The following is an 18673-nucleotide window of genomic DNA, read 5'->3' as shown; positions in this document are numbered from 1 at the left end:
ACTTGACTTGGGGAAAAAAAAAAATTTAATTTATTACCAGTCAAATCAGAGGAGGATAATGAGAAATAAACGCATATCTTAAAAACACCTTCCCCCCACCCCTCCCTTCTTCCCAGGCTTAACTTTACTCCTGAACTTTCTACCTCCTCCTGCCCTGAGCGGTGCAGGGGGATGGGGAATGGGGGTTTCAGTCAGTTCATCACATGTTGTTTCTGCCGTTCCTTCCTCCTCAGCGGGAGGACTCCTCACACTCTTCCCCTGCTCCAGCGTGGGGTCCCTCCCACGGGAGACAGTCCTCCACAAACTTCTCCAACATGGGTTCTTCCCACGGGCTACAGTTCTTCATGAACTGCTCCAGCATGGGTCCCTTCCACGGGGTGCAGTCCTTCAGGAACAGACTGCTCCAGCGTGGGTCCCCCACGGGGTCACAAGTCCTGCCAGCAAACCTGCTCCAGCGTGGGCTCCTCCTCTCTCCACGGGGCCACAGGTCCTGCCAGGAGCCTGTTCCAGTGTGAGCTCTCCACAGGGTCACAGCTTCCTTTGGGTGCATCCACCTGCTCCGGCATGGAGTCCTCCATGGGCTGCAGGTGGATATCTGCTCCACCGTGGACCTCCACGGGCTGCAGGGGGACAGCCTGCCTCACCATGGTCTTCACCATGGGCTGCAGGGGAATCTCTGCTCTGGCGCCTGGAGCACCTCCTCCCCCTCCTTCTTCACTGACCTTGGTGTCTGCAGAGTTGTTTCTCTCACATGTTCTCACTCCTCTCTCCAGCCGCAGTTGCTGTTGCGCAGTAACTTTTCCCCCTTCTTAAATATGTTATCCCAGAGGCGCTACCACTGCTCCTGATGGGCTCGGCCTTGGCCAGCAGCGGGTCCATCTTGGAGCCATCTGGCATTGGCTCTATCGGACATGGGGGAAGCTTCTAGCAGCTTCTCAAAGAAGCCACCTCTGTAGCCCCTCCGCTACCAAAACCTTGCCACGCAAACCCAATACAGCTTCCAGTGAGACATCCATAAATATATATGTATATATTCTCAGGAGGAGAGAAATAATAGAAGAAAACAGACCTGCCACTCTGACATATTTAGATATTGGAACTAGGAGAAGCAGTCATTACAACTGAACTCATGGTTGATCTTTTCTAGTGGTGCTAAACTGTTCATTCCTAAAAGCATTTGCCTTCCTTCTTTCCATGCACAGTACAACCGAGGCTATGATGTGAACATTATGAGTTGCCAGAGCTAGCAGAAATCTGTTGTGGTAATGCAGAAGGTGCAAAACAGTGCTTTGTAAGCCTACTAGCCTGTGCTGGTACAGTCTAGACACACTAGTGCAATGCTGAGTCCAAAGTAATGAGCCCTGATGGTTGACATAGCTAATTAACTTGGACATAACAACAGACAAACATGGCCAGATTTCCTCTGGACCTGATCTGGCTCATACCCAGACAACGTATACGTCCCTACACAATGCTTACTTGCATTTCAGTATCACAGCTAGCATTAAATGACTGAGCTGCTGAGTCTATAACACAAGAGACTCCACGCTTCCAACCGTGAAGTGGCTGAGTTGTAGATAGACCAGTTAAGAACAAAAGTTCCATTAAATTTGAAAAGGAATGGACATTTACTGTTTAATAGCAGTAAAGGTCAACTTCTGTAATCTCTCTCATATATGAATGTTAATGGGAGCAAAAGAAAAGCTCAGAAAAACTGTCCATCACAAAAGTTTATATTATGGTATTATCAAAGAGGACTTTAACATCTGAAACTAGGAAGCACCATTCTACAGCTATTTATACATACTTGAAGCTATGCAAGCAACTGAGTTTGCATTTAGCACAATGAATTTAATTTGCCAAGTCATTTATTTTTGCTGAATGCTGTAGAAGCAGGGGTCAAGATTACCGTCAGAGCTCAGTTCTGGAGCAGGTACCTATTGTGTAAATGCCAATAGCTTTTTATTTGATGTGGTCAAAACAGATTACTTTTCAAATTCATATTATTGTTGTAATCTTAACAGCTTTCATCTTCTTGGAACTGTTATCATAACTTTTGCAATCAAAAAGTAAATTCATCTCAGAATCAAAATTACTAGTTGCAGCCAAATTGCCACACACATTATCTCAAGCAAATAATGTCTGCATTTCCATTTGTCTCAACAGCCCATTTCTGTCTAGCAACTTACAAGGATTTTTTAAAAGATACTGCAAACATTGTAACAGGTAAAAGGACAGACTCAAATTAATGCAACCTTCACCAAACCCAGTTCTATTTCATAAGAAAAACACACAATTTTTTTTAATCTACAAAGGCAATGCCATACATTGACTGCACTGGTTCATCATTGAATTACTCTCATTTTACACAGCTTAACCCCATAATTTCAGTAGAGTAACATAGTGTGAATTGAGATCAATAACTGCTATGAACAACATTATACATGATTCACTTTTAATTAATTTATGTTACATACTAATTCAGTATAGACCTTTTTACATTTTAACTCACCCTTTATGTTAAAGTGCATCCATGCTTCAGTTTCTCTACACACAGTACCATCACAAGCAGCACCTGCCTAGCAGGCCTGGAATCCACACGTAACCTCTCTGCTACAAGAATACGTAAAACTCAAATGTGAGCAAAGTAGCACAGTAAAGGAAGTAAACTACAGCCCTAGCTGCAAGACTGACGATGGCAGTAAGATGGCTACAGTGATACCCCATCTCTGGTCACCTGCTCTTTCCTTCTTGTCAGTCCTAGCCCTGCTGCAAGGACAGCCTGCAGTGTACTTTGCAGCCTGAAGAACTGAGCTAATTCTGGTTTTGCTTAATGTCAGGTTGCAATTCATAATGGTTCAGTAATAACTAGATGAGCTACAGAGTATGCCTGAACCACGGAGTGCAAAGACATCTGAATGCATGAAGCCATGCTGTAGCTCAACTCGTTCAAGATGTGTGCCTTTAAACTGAAGATGAATTTTTCAACAATTAGTTAACTATTACGTACAAGATGGTAATGAACAGTCTTAAGCTGTCTCCCAGCTATAACTGGCATTTCAGGAGAAACGCTAATGTGTGAGGTTGACTATTGTAAGTGACCTTCTCTTGGAAGCAATTCATTTACCTTTGTTGGTTTGCTGAGAAACATTGTTACCTTTCCAAAATACCAAATTCATATATATGTGAACTAATATGAATTACATGAAAATATTTATTAGTAGAAGTAGTATTGTTATGATCCTTGCACACACCCTCAGGATATAACCTACAGACCCTGATATCACTGGAACTATCACAGGTGTCAGAGGAACTTTTCCTATGTTCGGAGTCTGAGGACAGGGCCAAAAGATTTTTCCTGCTTCAAGTACATCAAGCTCCAATCACTTGCCCAAACTATTCCATAATCCAGATAATTGCCTCATTTGCCAATGTAAATACAAATATAAGGACTAATAGCTGAAGAAACAAACACTTTGCAATTTGGGGACACACCCAAACATGATGGTATTGCCTGCAGCAGCCATCTGACTTTCACATACCTTCTTCCTACTGGCTAGACCTCCCACAGAGCATGACACCAACTCAGAATCTTCTACATGTTCTATTTTTAAAAAGAATGAGATTATTTTTATCTAAGAGGCCCAGGAAATGGCATCAGTAACAAATTCTCAATGAACTGATGAAACAGAGGCAGGCAGATAAATGGGAAGGCTTGGTAGTAGTATTTAAATATACCACACACAAGGTACCTCACAAGGAGGCTAAGGGTGAAGGAGCTCACAGTCAGTGATTCATACATGAGATAACAAATGAGGACTCCTACAAACAGAAATGGTAGGAGAAGCTGAGCAGCATTTTAGAAATCAGGCTACATAAAGATATAGCATGTAGCCATTTCTAAATATGTTTTTCACATTTTAATTGAGTAATTAGTTTACTACTGGGCCTTGCAGAAAAAGCAGTCTGTAGAAAGGCTCTGAGTGTAATAAGCATATTTACAAAACCAGAGGTTTTCTGAGAAAAATCTTTTCAGCTTTTCTCTTCCAAATCGTGTTCCTCACACCTACACTCATATCAAGAAACACAACCACAAAATCACAATAGCTCATTCTATGAATGTTTTCTTTATAATATCTTGTAACATCATCCACTTAAATCATGACCCTGATCTCTAAGATTTTAAAGCCCAAAGTCATAGTGACGAAGATTCTGTTTTCTCCCCAGCTGAGATTTCCACTGGTTGGCAAGTAGTATTAGTAAGTCTTTTGAATAATAAACAAGCATTTTGTTGTTTCGTAATGAGAGCTGATAGGAAGATGGGGAGGAAATTGTGGAGCCTCAATAGCAAAGACAGAAATCGTGGACCTTCATAAAAGTAAATGCATGCTGAAAATGGGCGAGTTCCTTAAGCAATGAAAGCCATTAGACTTTGAGAAAAAGGATACAACAATATTCCAAAGGTCAAAATAAATCCAAATTGTGCATTTTCTGAGACTAATTTTTCATAGAATCACAGAATGGTTTGGGTCAGAAGGGACCTTTAAAGATCATCTAGTCCAAACCCCCTGCCATGGACAGGGACACCTTTCACTAGACCAGGTTGCTCAAAGCCCCATCCACCCTGGCCTTGAACACTTCCAGGGATGGGGCATCCACAACTTCTCTGGGCAACCTGTTCCAGTGCCTCACCACTCTCATCGTAAAGAATTTCTTCCTAATATCTAATCTAAATGTACCCTCTTTCAGTTTAAAACTGTTGCCCCTTGTCCTGTCACTACAGGCCCTGGTAAAAAGTCTCTCTTTGCCTTTCTTATAAGCCCCCTTTATGTATTGAAAGGCCATAATAAGGTCTCCCTGGAGCCTTCTCTTCTCCAGGCTGAACAACCCCAACTCTCTCAGCCTTTCTTCATAGGAGAGCTGTTCCAGCCCTCTGATCATTTTTGTGGTCCTCCTCTGGACCCACTCTAACAGATCCATGTCTGCCTTGTGCTGAGGACTCCAGAGCTGGATGCAGTACTCCAGGGCGAGGCTCACAGGAGCAGAGAAGAGGGGGAGAATCATCTCCCTTGACCTGCTGGCCACGCTTCTTTTGATGCAGCCCAGGATACGATTGGCTTTCTGGGCAGCAAAGTGCGCATTGCTGGCTCATGTCCAATTTTTCATTCACCAGTATCCCCAAGTCCTTCCGCGCAGTGGGTGATACCATTCATCCCCCAGTCTGTACTGATATTGAGGATTGCCCCAACTCAGGTGCAGGACCTTGCACTTGGCCTTGTTGAACTTCATGAGGTTCACATGGGCCCACTCCTCAAGCCTGACAAGGTCCCTCTGGATGGCATCCCTTCCCTCAAGCCTATCAACTGTACCACTCAGCTTGGTGTCATCTGCAAACTTGCTGCGGGTACACTAAATCCCACTGTCTATGTCATTGATGAAGATATTAAATAGTATTGGTCCCAGTACGGACCCTTGAGGAACACCACGTATTAGTGTTTTCTGTTTGGACATTGAAACATTGAGTGTAACTATTCGGATGCGGTCATCCAGCTAATTTCTTATCCTTCTAATGGTCCATCCATCAAATCCATATCTCTCCAATTTAGAGTTAAGAATGTTGGGGGGAACTCTATCAAAGGCCTTGAAGAAGTCTAGGTAGATGACATCTGTAGCACTTCCTTTGTCCACTGATGCAGTCACTCCATCATAGAAGGCCACTAGAGTAGTGAGGCACAATTTGCCCTTGGTGAAGCCATGTTGGCTGTCTCTAATCACTTTCCTGTCTTCCATATGTTTCTACATATCTTCTAGAAGGATCTTTTCCATGATCTTACAGGTACAGAGGTGAGGCTGTTAAACTTATTTTAACCAAATGAATTACAAATCTGAATCTTATCAAAGCAGCAAATGTGTTTGGTTTCATTGAAGAATAAACAAAGAAGAAGGGAGGCACTATTATTGTAATTATCATTACTACAAATGGTGCATGGAAGAGGAATAGTGTAACCAAGAAATGTAAAATATTTTGTTTTCCAGGTGGCTGTTGGTATTTGTATATCATTTCTGGCACAGCTTGTACTGCATTTTTTAAAGAAAATTATGATTCTGTCCATTCTTGTGGATAGTTACTAAATCTGTTCTTCTGCTTATATGTATACACAGACGTTTCTGGATTGGAGACATTTTGACCATATCATAAGGGAGGCTAAGAAAGACACTGCCCCAGTTCTGACTTTAGATTTTTGCACTTTTACTACTGAGTCACAATGCTAGTTATGTTGAGTTTGCTTAACTGACAGAAACAATTTCTTACAGGCTTTTCTGCCCACATACAATAAGAACACATTTAGCCCACTGAGGTCTGAGAAGAAAAACATGCAAGAGATCTTCCGCACTCCCTTTACAGGAGCTAATGTTGAGGATGAGACTCGGCAGAGAAAACAGAACAGAAGTGAAAATAGAGCAACAGTCAGACTTATCTGACGACGAAAGCAGAGCTCTAATGACAGAAAATATGCTCTGCTGTATGTTAAAAGTTCTTGAATTCTCTCCTTTGGACTTCTGACCCCATTTGTGTGGGAGGGAAGAGAAAAGAGTTGCCTGACAGACAGTAATGTGAGATAATAAGTGAGTTAATCCTTTGAGGATTTACACATTCAGAAGTAGAACCAACGTCATTAAAGCCCAATGGCGTACACTGGTTACTCTGTTGTTCAGTATCTTTTGGGTCTTCAAAGACTGACAAGCAAAATGGCAAAGTCTCAGTACAAGGAGCTTCAGAGGAAGCAAGATGATCTGAAGAAACCTTAGGAAAACTGAATGCACCAAGAAGTCCTACACAACTTGATTACCCAGATCTTAAACACAGAAAGCACTCACTAGGTCACTAAATTCATTCCTTACAATCACAAGCAACCAAGAACAAATGATTAATTTAGAATGGTTTGCTAGGCATTCATTACATTTCCAAACAGTCTATAATAAAGATAAGATCCACAGTACAAAGACCAAAGCCATAAAAAATACAACATGCTACAGGAAGACAGGAGAGAGAAAGATGTTCAATGCACTCTTGAGTGAACAGTCATAAAACAATGATCCATTAGGCTCTGGAAAACACCATCAGTACACGTAAGAACACCATTTCATTTAACTCATTCTAGATTTAACAGAAAGTATCAATTTTCTACAGTTCACGGAATTTCATACCTTCTGCTTATCAACTATTTTATGTGCTTTGAGTACAAAACTCAAAAGCTGTTTTCTATATTTCAACGCTCTCCTAGAAATACTACTATAATTCACATAGAAATGTAATAATGCATATGTAAGCTAACCATTTAAGAACCTGCAGTACTGAAGGCTTAGAGATACGCCGCTCCACCAGCTGAGTCCTCTATCGTAAAGGAGCCATCTGAAATAGATGTGAAAAAGTACTGTTTGGAGGTCATACTCTGTCCTCCTTACCTATCAAAGGAGCCTAGATCATACGGTTGGACTATATACCTAGTTATTAAGCTGCTAAGTGAAGATGAGATTAATCCAACATTTGTAGTTCATTTATATATACAATGTGTGATTGTGTACCTGCAGACACACACATAAACTGTCAGCAACAGATAATGCTAGAAAAGCAAATCATAAATGCACCTGGTTGCCTCTATAGAATGTCCTACTGTAAGATATGACATGAATTTATTTCTGTGATAGACAGTGAACAGGGACTTTCCAAAATCTTTAAGGCTATCATCACAAATTGAACATTTTTCACTCTGTTGAATTGGTGATAGTAAGAAATTGTAAGTAAAGAAAACCGGGAGTATAATGTGTCATAAATTGGCTGTCTTCCACTTTTTCCCTTGATTAGTTGCCAGTCTGACCACCTGCCACAGACTGGGGAAAGGGGAGGGGTCACGAAGAGATTTTGCCTAATGAGAGGACAAAAGAAGTTAAAAGCTGCACAGAAGTGCCAGAGGCATTAGACCCACAGGCACTGTAAAAATAGAAAAGGGAGAAAGTAGTCAATGATGGATGTACAGAGGAAAAAAGAACAAGTAGTTCATTATTTTAGTCATCTCCAGAGAATGGTGAAGGATACTTGGCCAAATCATGACTCCAGTCTGTAATACAACACTGGGCATGCTCTGCCTATAGTGTTTAGGTTGTAACCAAAATTGGACAAATAGACTAGCAGATATTAACTACCAAGATCAATCAACCACCCATTCAGTTTAAGGTTATGGCACACCTATTGTCGAAAAGAAAAAGACACATTTGACTGCCTGCCTCAGAGGCCAGTGGAAATAAGGAGATTCCAGATAGCCTTGTGAGATAAGGATGTCCCTCTGACAAACTATGTTACTAATAGAATATTTAATTATCATCAGCTGGAAATTTGGCTCAGCACACACACTGAAAGTTAGTTGATACTGTATGCCTACTGGGAGACAATGCAAAGCATATATTTATAATGTAGCATTGCAGTGCTGACTTTCTACCTCTTTTCAGGCTATTGATAGTAAACGTCAATATGGACTTTACTACTCCAAGCAAGTTGGACAAGTGCTAGTGGCTACTGATTTCCAGAACATGGTCTAAGGATTTCCAAAGTTTAATTAACTGTAGGGGGAGTGACAGCAAGTGTTTTAAAGAAATCTCCAGAAGACTAAAGAATTAATCTGTCCGGTTTGACCTCTAGCATCGGCTTTCAGCATTATCATACCGTGATCATAGCATCATCCAGTTTTCTCAGCTGTAAAATATTCCCAGATAGTGCTATCCTCTATCATGTGGATGACACAAGCAATCGATTCTGTTGAGTAGGTATAAAGAAAATGGTAAGCAAACCTCTGACATAAACCTGAGTCTTTTGCTTTCCCAGCCTTGATGTAGAAATGTCAAGAAGAAGTTTGAACGGCTGCTTGCCCATCTAATGTGAACGAAGTGGAACAAATGTATTTAATGTACTTCCTGCTGTGAACAGCGTGAGGCTTCAACAATTCCACCAAGGCAAGATGACTGTTTGTCAGCCTGGCTGTAAGGCTGTGTGCTCTCATGGCAACACTAAATACAGTAGCATGGAATTAAAATCACATGGGAATACAGCCACTGACAAAAAACTTGAAGCAAACAAAATAATTGTAAGCATTCTCCTCTTAGCTGCAAACTTCCAGCTCTGCATTCATCACACCTCTTCTCTTTGGTTTCCAAATGTGATTACAAACCAAGAGTTTAAAATTTGCCCACAACACAAGACAAAGTAAGTAAAAAAGAGTCCTAATCAGCAGCCTGGCAATCAAAACATTTGACTATGAGAGAGCAGAGCTTTGACTGCAAGCCTTGTTGCAAGGACTAAAGCATTTTGTATCAGACTTGTTGCACACAACACAGCAACACTGTTAGCGTTGGAACCAGATTACAGGCTCCTCGTTCCCAGATGAACACTAACAAAAGAGTTTGATCTCGTTTTTTCTCTATATATGTAAAATGATTTCAGAGTCACAGCTTCAGTTGGAAAAACAGAGAGTGCTTCCAGGCTGATCTTGCTTAGTTGCTAAGTGCCTGGGGGTTAAGGCACTTCCATTTCCATGGAAGACTGGGGTCTGAGTGTTTTCAGGGTCTGAGACTAAACTCCAGGACTCCTCTCTCCACGGGGAATGAAAAGTGCACAGCAACCTTATTTTCCTTTTCCTAGATGCACAATATTGATCTATTGTGTAAAGTGCCTCCTCTGAATGAGCTTTATGCTGAACTCTGTGCTCTCCATGCAGGATAGGTATGTCCTGAGCCAATCAACTGGCCTCAAATTCTCCAGGGATTTCTGTTCATCCCCCAAATCCTTGAGACGCATGAAGACAAGTAGTTCAGCCCATCAATTCTGGCTAGATTTAGTAACACAAGTTCACATTTGTATGGAAAATGGTTGAGTTTTTTTGTTTGTTTTTGGATTTTATCTTGAACATCTAAACACCTATTGAAACACTCTTCAGCATTCATTTATTTAGAGTTCAACTAGATTCTTTTAGATTTTTCTTCAGAAATCATAATTATTTTATGAAGCAGGAATAGCTATATATCTGTTTGTTGTTTAATGGCATTTCATAGTAGGAGCTGTTTTAACACAAAATTAGAAAAAATTCCTTCCTTCATGCCCAGTAGTGCTTATGACTTTGGGTTGAATGGCAAATTAAATTGCTAAGGGCAGGGTTTATATCTACTGTCAGAAATTAATGTATTCAGATGCACCAGGTACCCACGGTGATTGATCTCAACAGTTTAGATGCTTCTCCTAGGATGGGATGGTTCCTGGGAGTACATCTCTCTCTTCATTAACTATAGAACGATCCTGGCATAGCCTGCTGGAATGAGATGTCTAAGTGTATAGATGGTTAATATCAAGTGAGATTACTGACACTTCAAAAGTGGATGATTTGCATAGGTCTTTCCCCTGAATGCTTTTCTTCCAGTGGTTCATGGTTAGTAACTATCACCTCTGACTCAAATAGATCCATGTTTTTATTTTTTAGTGCTTAAACTGTAGTGACATGTGTAACTTTGAATCCAAGATTTCCATGCACAACTTTGCTGTGTATTTCATTAACTTAATTCTTTTCTTCTTTTCTATCTGTCTCCAACTTCAGGACCTATCAGGAAAAGTCCCTTCCAAATTGAGAAATCTCCCAACAGCAGCACCAATGTTAAAATCACATTTTACAATATATAAATATACTTCTGCATGTTATACATACTATGATTTTTTTTTTTTTTTCCCCCAGATTTTGCTTTGGCAGCGCAGCACAAGTGTATAATCCCCAATTAAAGTATTCAGTTGCCAGGAATTTCTTTAATATACTCTGGTTCACTAGAAAGTTGAGCACACCTCTTTCACTTTTCGTTTATTGTCATGATTGTAAAGCAACTCAGCTATTTTAGTTAGACCCTAAGGGCCTTCTCTAGAAATAAAAGAAGAAAAGACTTTGATGATAGGTACTGAAGGTGAATGTTTCCTAATTAACTTGCATTGAATGCCAGAGGAGATAAGGTAATGTTGCTAGTGCTGACTTGACTTCCATAGGAAAGATCTCATGTAGTATTATTAAACTTTGACCTTTGCTGTTTGTATCTTTTGACCTGAAGAAGTCAATGCATAACGTTAATCCAGTCACAGTACTTTGAGAAATCACAATTTAATGACATGCTGTGACATTCGTCCAAAGAAACTTTGTTAAGTAGAAGATGAATTTAAACAAAAAATGAGAAAAATATATCAGTAGATGAGAAGTAAAGAGACTAAAGTGGACTACAGAATTTAGTATGATAACATTACTATAGCTCATAGGCTATTATCTGTGTGCTAAAGCTTTTATCCATCTCTATCTTAGGCATTTTCTGAATTAAGTTTTATTGTTAAAAGCTAAAGAAAATGCTTTTTATTTCACATAGCATACTGTTTTACCTTATTAAAATTAATTTTGTGCACTGCAAACAATAATAACCAATGCTGCTTAAAATCCCCTGCTTATTTATGCAGAATTTCAATCATGACTGCCAGGGTGTTAAATTGCTCACACGTTACATAAATATGTGTGTATATACACAATCTGAAATAAGCATATATATATATTTATATGCATGTGTGAATACAGAAATAAATATGTAAGGTATAACTTATAATTTATCTACTCTGTAGTCTGTACTCTGCTTTTTATAGAACAGGCAGCACAACGGATCTCAGATGAAACAAAATGCATATAGACTTTTCTGTTACCATGCATTATTTTTTTGTGCAAACTAAAAGCTTGGGGTAGAAAACTTTACTGGTAAGTGAATTGTTAGTAAGTTTTTGAACGCTCTGGAGTTTTTTGTGGGAGTACTTTCACCGATACATAAAGCAAAAAAGCAGTTCTGTCACACTATTTCAAATATGACATATGCAATATTTTGGGTGCAAAACGAGAAGTGAATGTTTGTAAAAAATGATCCATACCTGTCCTTCAAAGCCCCCTTACCTTTCAATATCCAAAATATTGTTTACTCTTACCAATAAATGTAGATGTTTCAGCTGTTACATAATGAAAATGTTCTACTCTAATGTCCCAAACACTTCCCCGGCTTTTTTAATAAATCCCATATGATTATTATTATTTGTTAAATAATTCCTGTTTAAAAGTTTGTAGCATTGAGGCAAGTTGTGCTCATAAATGCAGGTAATATTAGACTTAAAACTGAATGGTGGTATACAAACCAAATTACTTCTCATGTTTTCTAATGGCAGTGTTAAAATAAAGGAGATTTCTTGTTAACTTCCCTAATATGTTGTGGGAGTTTCATAAACTGTTAAGTTCTACACTATGTTGTGATTGATTAACTTTCATCATTTCTCATTCAAAGTCACTCTAGGTTACTGTTAAAATGACTGTATAAGCCTATGAATGACAATATCTTATTTTAAATGCTAAAAACAGTATATAACAGTGTTCCCTCCCAGGCACTGAGATTCCCAGTGAAGTTAGATGCTCTAATTTCATCTCATCTCTGTTTTAAATAATCTCTTGGAGAAACATTCTCCCCATCTCAAACTTTCCGTATACATTTTAAGCAGTCAGAACACCTTCAAAAGCTGGGTAATCAGCTTCTTCATGGATATATTTTTTTTATAGCTACTCTCCCAATATTCTATGCCCTGCTATCTACAAACTGTAAAGTTCATGAATTCATCAAAATTATTCAAAAAATCAAATTGTTGTAAAAAATCTACACAAATAAACCTGTATTTGCTATCACAGTAAAGTCAGATAAACATGTTTCTGTTTCAGCTTGGATTCGATAGATGAACTCTTACTTTACAAGAAGTGTTATTTCAAACTGTTGTATTCATTAATGCTATATGATTATCCAAATGCTCCACAGAGAAAACAAAGCCACCTCTGTCACAGGATTACACGTGAGAAATTTCAGGCAGACTGAGTATTTACGACGCAATTAGATGGGTGTCAACTTCCTGCCTTTAAGAGCTGCCTTTTATATCCTTAACTAGGGAGAAATCACTGTGCTGATAATAATCGTCTATCTTGGCATCAGACTTTCAGAGAGTACTGTACTATATAATTCCTCACATTAGTCTTTAGGAAATATGACAGTGTCACAATAGATGGTTTATGGCCTCATAGAGAGGACTAAAATAGCTTATCAGTATTTCTTTCATAGAATTTACAGTTGAGATGTCAGCCTCCAAACTCCATGCCTAAATGAGGGCAATTGTACCAGGAAACCTTTTTGTTACCACCCCTAGAAAGAGAGTTGCCACACCAATACTAGGAACACTGAAGGCGAGGCTTGAGGCCACAATAATATTTACATGTATTTTTGAAAGCAGTTGGTGATACAGTGTGCCGATTCTACTTTTCCTTAGTCACAGACCTCTCTCTAATCACCACCAGAAATGTGCCTTCCAATGCAATATATCAAAGCTATTGACCACTTGAATAAAGGACATCATTCTGTCAGCACTTCCTTACTGAGGCGATTTCTAAAGCAACATTACTGTCTTTTGATTATTTGCTTTATTAAAAAGAGAAAGGAAGCACATATGGACACTTCTAGGCAGAAATTTAAATGCAGCATCAAATTAGAAGGAGTATAGCTTGCCTCTTAGCAGCTGCTAGATGGCTTCTGGTCCAGCAGGGCCTCTAATACGGCCCTTTGGAGCATAATGAAATGGACCTGAAGGCTTTGTGGACACAACCTCAGAATCACACATACAAGGGTGCCCATGCACGGTGACATTTTGGATCACACCTGTTACTGTGATAGAATGGAAAGGTGCATCTCCTCACTCCCAGTCACTGCTCATGCGATTTTCTCAAACCATAAAGTATCAGTACTAAATACTTTAAAAAACCCACATAGCTTTCTAATAGTATTTTCAAATCTCAAGATGGAAGCAGTGTGTGTTTTAACCACCAGGAAGAAGTGCAAAAATCCAATTTCTACATGCTGATTTGAGTGTGATGCTATTTGTAGTTTCTGTCCTGAACTGGGAATATCACTTTATTACATGATGTCTTACCATCATCCTTGTCAGGTACAATGGTAATTCGAGTGTTTGGGAATTCTGCACCAATTCTTCCGCCCATCGGCATGCTCAGCAAAACATCAAAGGTCTCAGCCTCTTCATACAAGGAATCATCTATGATGACGATCCGACACATTTTTTCTCGTTCGTCTTTGTCAAAACGTAGAATGCTGTTGTGATCCTCAGGCCTGGATATGTAGTCAGAGTAAGAAAGTACAGAGGTTGGGGCAGTGCCAGATGCTGTTCCTGTGGCATAAAAGGAAAACAGTCACTATACATACCATGGTTATAATGATCCCCTCACAGAGGCTGAATTTTATTTTCATTATCTTCTAATTTTTATTTACTTTTAGGTGACAAGATGGGCTGAAACCTCTGCCGAGGCTACATTTCTGAGGTCCCTGGACAAACTACTTCTGTATATGATGCAATGCAAGCACATGGCTCCTCAAATTCATTTGCAGTTTTTCAGTCAGAAGGAATAGTGTAGTCTATCACAAGAGACACAGACTGACAAAGAAGACCCTGTGAGGATTACCAGTTAACTCCCTTAGTATATTTTACCCATTGAAGATACCGGTGGACCAGAAATTAACTATAACAGATATAATTTGATGAAAACAAATTATTTTGATTCTAGATCACCTCACCAAAAATGTTGCTTCGTCTTTCCAGATGAAAAATAATAATAAAAGCACAGGTGTAGGGACCCCATGCTCTGCGTGGATATAATTAATAGGAGATTGAAAGATAGAAGAAGGAGAAGCGTGGCAATTAAGCATTATTATTTTATAGCAATTTTTTCAAGATACAAAAAAGTAAAGGATATCCTGGGTAATCACTGCAGTGCTTTCAGTTCTCATCACTTTCAGGTATACAGGGCTGCATATAAAAATCTTGCAAAAAGATAAAGAACACAGATCCTCTTCACCTCCTAACAAATGGCAGAAATTTGGAACATGATAATTTTTCAGCTGTATTCAATAAAACTCTAAGACAGATTGCAAAGATGAATACATTTCCAGTTGAGACTGAAGATATTTAGATGAAAAAGTAATTAACAGAGTTATAAACAATTTTATTATGCAATAGATGGAATAATTCTTTTTGCTTTTCTGCGTCTTTTCCATTTTTGCCTTTTTTTTTCCATAGTAGATCCTGTTACCTTGCTGTGTGTAGCAGATAACCATCAGTTCCTGGCTCACATCTCCACTTCTTCTGACTGGAATAAATAATTCACCAACATCTTCTTCAATAGTATAGGTGGACTGAGGAATAAAGACAGTTGATTCTGCAAAGAACAGACACATTTGTTTATGTAGATCTATAGCCTCATATGGTCACCCATAAAATAGCTAGGAGCATTTAGCATATTCTAAAGTGCAACAAATAACTCCTGTTTATCAGTAATGGTGCTGAATTTTAAGAAAAACTTGGAGGGTGAGAGAAGTAGAGTTTCTTAGTCTTTCAGAAATGGAAAAGAAAATCAGATCATTAGGTCTGAATTCACAAGTCCTTACTAAGTATTCTCTAATGTGACTAATTTACTTATCTAGGGTTAATGGTGCAAGACACCGTTTGGAGAATTTGTCCACAAGGTCTATATTTTTATTATTTCCATGGTATTTCATTATTAACTGTTAATCACAGAAGTATCAATAGCATAGCTCACCCACAGGCAGTGGTTCTGCAAGGCCATTCCTTAACTTACTGCATCAGGATAACCATGAAAATAATTTGGCATTGAGGATGCAAGATTGACATCTTGCTATCCTACTCTGACTTGACATTTGATTTGAGTTGGACACATGTCTACACTCCTGTTTTACTCAAAGGAGACCTAGCCAATACAGTCAGTGAAATCTGGAGAGCAATCTCACTCTCAAATGTATCAGACCAAAGAATGTCAGATCTGTTTTTCAGGGAAAAAAACACTAAAATGCATTTTAAACTCCTTCATTATTTTATACTCATATAAAGAGATTGCTGAGTTTTATGCTGTTACTGGGATTCAGGATCAATTTTGTTCTTGTTCTCTCAAAAACTCAAGAACAAAAGGTGGTTATGCATATAATTATAAAGCACCTTTACAGTTTCATTAGTATGACTACAACCCAAACAGAATGTAATTCTGCATAACATCAAATCAAGTGGTATCAGCTGACTGCACAAAGCAAATCTTTTCATTATTTCAGAGTACTTTGGCAAACAATGTTCTGAAAATTGTCATGTGACTTCTTTGAAAACATGTTCCAGGTTTTATTTCTCCAACTGGAAAATACTACTAGCATGACTTAAGGTCAAAAGTCTGCCTTAAAAATGCTGTAATTCAGGTTTGATAAGATCTAGACACTTTCACTATTCCAGCAAGTCAAAAATTCAATGTGAAAAACACCAAACCCCTACCTTTTTGTTTTAAAGTAAAACAAAATGTAACACTAAAAAAACCCCAATTTGTTCCTTTTATTTCTGCCTTTAGCATTAAGTTGACAAAATGAAAAACTCTATCCTTCAAAAAAAATGCAGGAATCTGATTTGTTCTGTCTCCTGTCTCTCTCATAATTATCCAACTAGGAGTAAAATGACGCTATAAAAGTTTAACAGACCTTATGAACAACATAAAAGCTCAGAGGAGAATGACCTAAAACATCTCAGCTAGTATCAGAAAACACATCTTTATACAATCTCTTTTTGGAATAAAACATTAACTAATGTCCCATACACCAACGGGCTGGTACAGCTTTCCAAACAAGCTCACTATTTTGGTGCTAAGACTACACCATTCAAATCAACGAATTTTAAAATAATTTTCACTGGAAGCAGAATAAAACTTCTGATAGTTCCTATTCAGTTAGCATCTGAACTTGTTATACCCTGCACTTTAAAAGATTATTAGGAAACCCAGTCCTTCTCCTCAAAGTTCTCTCTATATTTTTCCTGTAGATGTTCCTTGATTTGCAGCTGTGCATTTGATTTTCTCCTATGAAACTTCACTTTATGTATAATTACTACAAATTCTCTGGGACTGTAAAAATTTTATCTTAATATAAGAAACAGAAAAAACTATCATTGGCATTAAGATGACTCAGATGATTATCTTGAGTTGTGTTATCTCACTAATCATAAAAAAGAGAGAGAGATTTAACACATTTTCAAGTAATTTCTGTGTCTCATACATACTGCTTTTCAAGTTAAGCACTATTTTTCTCAGTGACTAAATACAGATGTCAGATAACCTCTGGTTTAACTTGCATTTGTAACTAGGAACTAAGAAACCTCTGACAGTTTTCCTGCCCAGTCCTCTTCAAATGTTAATTAGGGAAGACTATATGAAATAAGCTGTTACAGTTGTCCAATACTTGAAAGATTCCTTGAGGACAGTTCTGTGTGACCATGGCCCATGGGTTCAAGTGTCTGGATGCATCTGAAAAGCAAAGCAACCAGAGCATATTCTACTTTTTTTTTTTTTTCAAATCAGCTTCTTTCTTCATTTACATTTAACCATAATTTTATTTGTTCTTGACACAGTTTGTGCTGTACTTGGTCTAGTGAACCTCACCCTTACTGAGCTTCTCAGATTGCTATTACGGCCTAACTGATGCAACTAGTCTGCTTCAAGACCCAAGCTTGTTGGGACCAACCAGCCTGGACTTTCCTGTACCATCCTCTCCCACATGAATTATCATGGCACAGTAAATCAAGTCAGCCTCCAGCCACCTGTGCAGATACACTCTGTTTGCAAACACATTGAACCGAAAACCTATTATACTTAAAATGAAAACAAAACTAAACAAAACAAAAAACCTAGAAAGAATATATCATAGGAAAAACGCAAGTATTTCATCAAAGCATGCTACCCTAGTTACATATTCATGAATCACTTAAAGTGACAGAGGACAAATGGCTACCCAATGCCCAAGTCTGTCTTCAGAAATACTCTGAGGAAAGCTAAGCTTTACTATCCACTGTTAGCATTTGCCCTCCAATTTATCTTTTGGTATATGCACATAGGCAGTACAGTTCTGGAAAGGTTCTTACCATCTCCTGGGTCAATAATTTCCACTGTGGATACATCAGGAAATTCCAGAACTGCCATGACAGGCTCAGAAAGAACAATTTGAAAGGACTCAGACTGTTCATGTTCACCATCACTCAAAATCCGTACTCGCCACGTAGCTAAGGTTTGGCCAGGATTAAACTGCACCTGCTTCTGGGCTTTTCCTCTGAAGTCTTTATCTTTCTTGGCAGTACCATCTTTGGTGCTAATACCTGCCAAAATCAGAAAGTCAGGTCATTAAAAACATCACTTGTAGTTTTTCTCTCATTATGTCATCTTTAAAAAAAGAAGTTTTAGAAAAACATGCTTATCACAACCTGAGAGTGTTTAAGCCAACTCTGTTACTCTTGATCAATTTTATATTGGTGTCACACATACAGGTGGAAGCACATCAATTAACATTATGAAAGGCAGTTTGGACAGAATTAGAATTAGAATCTTTTATGTTCTTTCCAACTCTGTAATTCCATTTTGCAGGATTAAGGTAATCAGAGGCAAGTTATTCAAACTGCTTTTGCTGGATTTTGAGTCAGCTCAATTCA

General features: G+C 38.6%; 1 protein-coding gene across 1 annotated transcript in view; it reads right to left on the bottom strand.

Annotated features, from left to right (window-relative positions):
- The window catches only part of FREM2 (FRAS1 related extracellular matrix 2), a 141408-nt gene that overhangs the window by 45672 nt on the left and 77063 nt on the right, over positions 1–18673 (bottom strand). Inside the window, exons 4-6 of the mRNA XM_050913928.1 lie at positions 18113–18343; positions 15240–15365; positions 14069–14320 (exon numbers count right to left, since the gene is read on the bottom strand). Coding sequence (XP_050769885.1) covers positions 14069–14320; positions 15240–15365; positions 18113–18343 — 609 coding nt within the window. The remainder of the gene's footprint in view (positions 1–14068; positions 14321–15239; positions 15366–18112; positions 18344–18673) is intronic.

The sequence above is a fragment of the Gymnogyps californianus genome, chromosome 1 (assembly GCF_018139145.2).
Source record: "Gymnogyps californianus isolate 813 chromosome 1, ASM1813914v2, whole genome shotgun sequence".
Lineage (NCBI taxonomy): Eukaryota > Metazoa > Chordata > Aves > Accipitriformes > Cathartidae > Gymnogyps > Gymnogyps californianus.
This window is presented reverse-complemented; position numbering and strand designations above follow the sequence as displayed.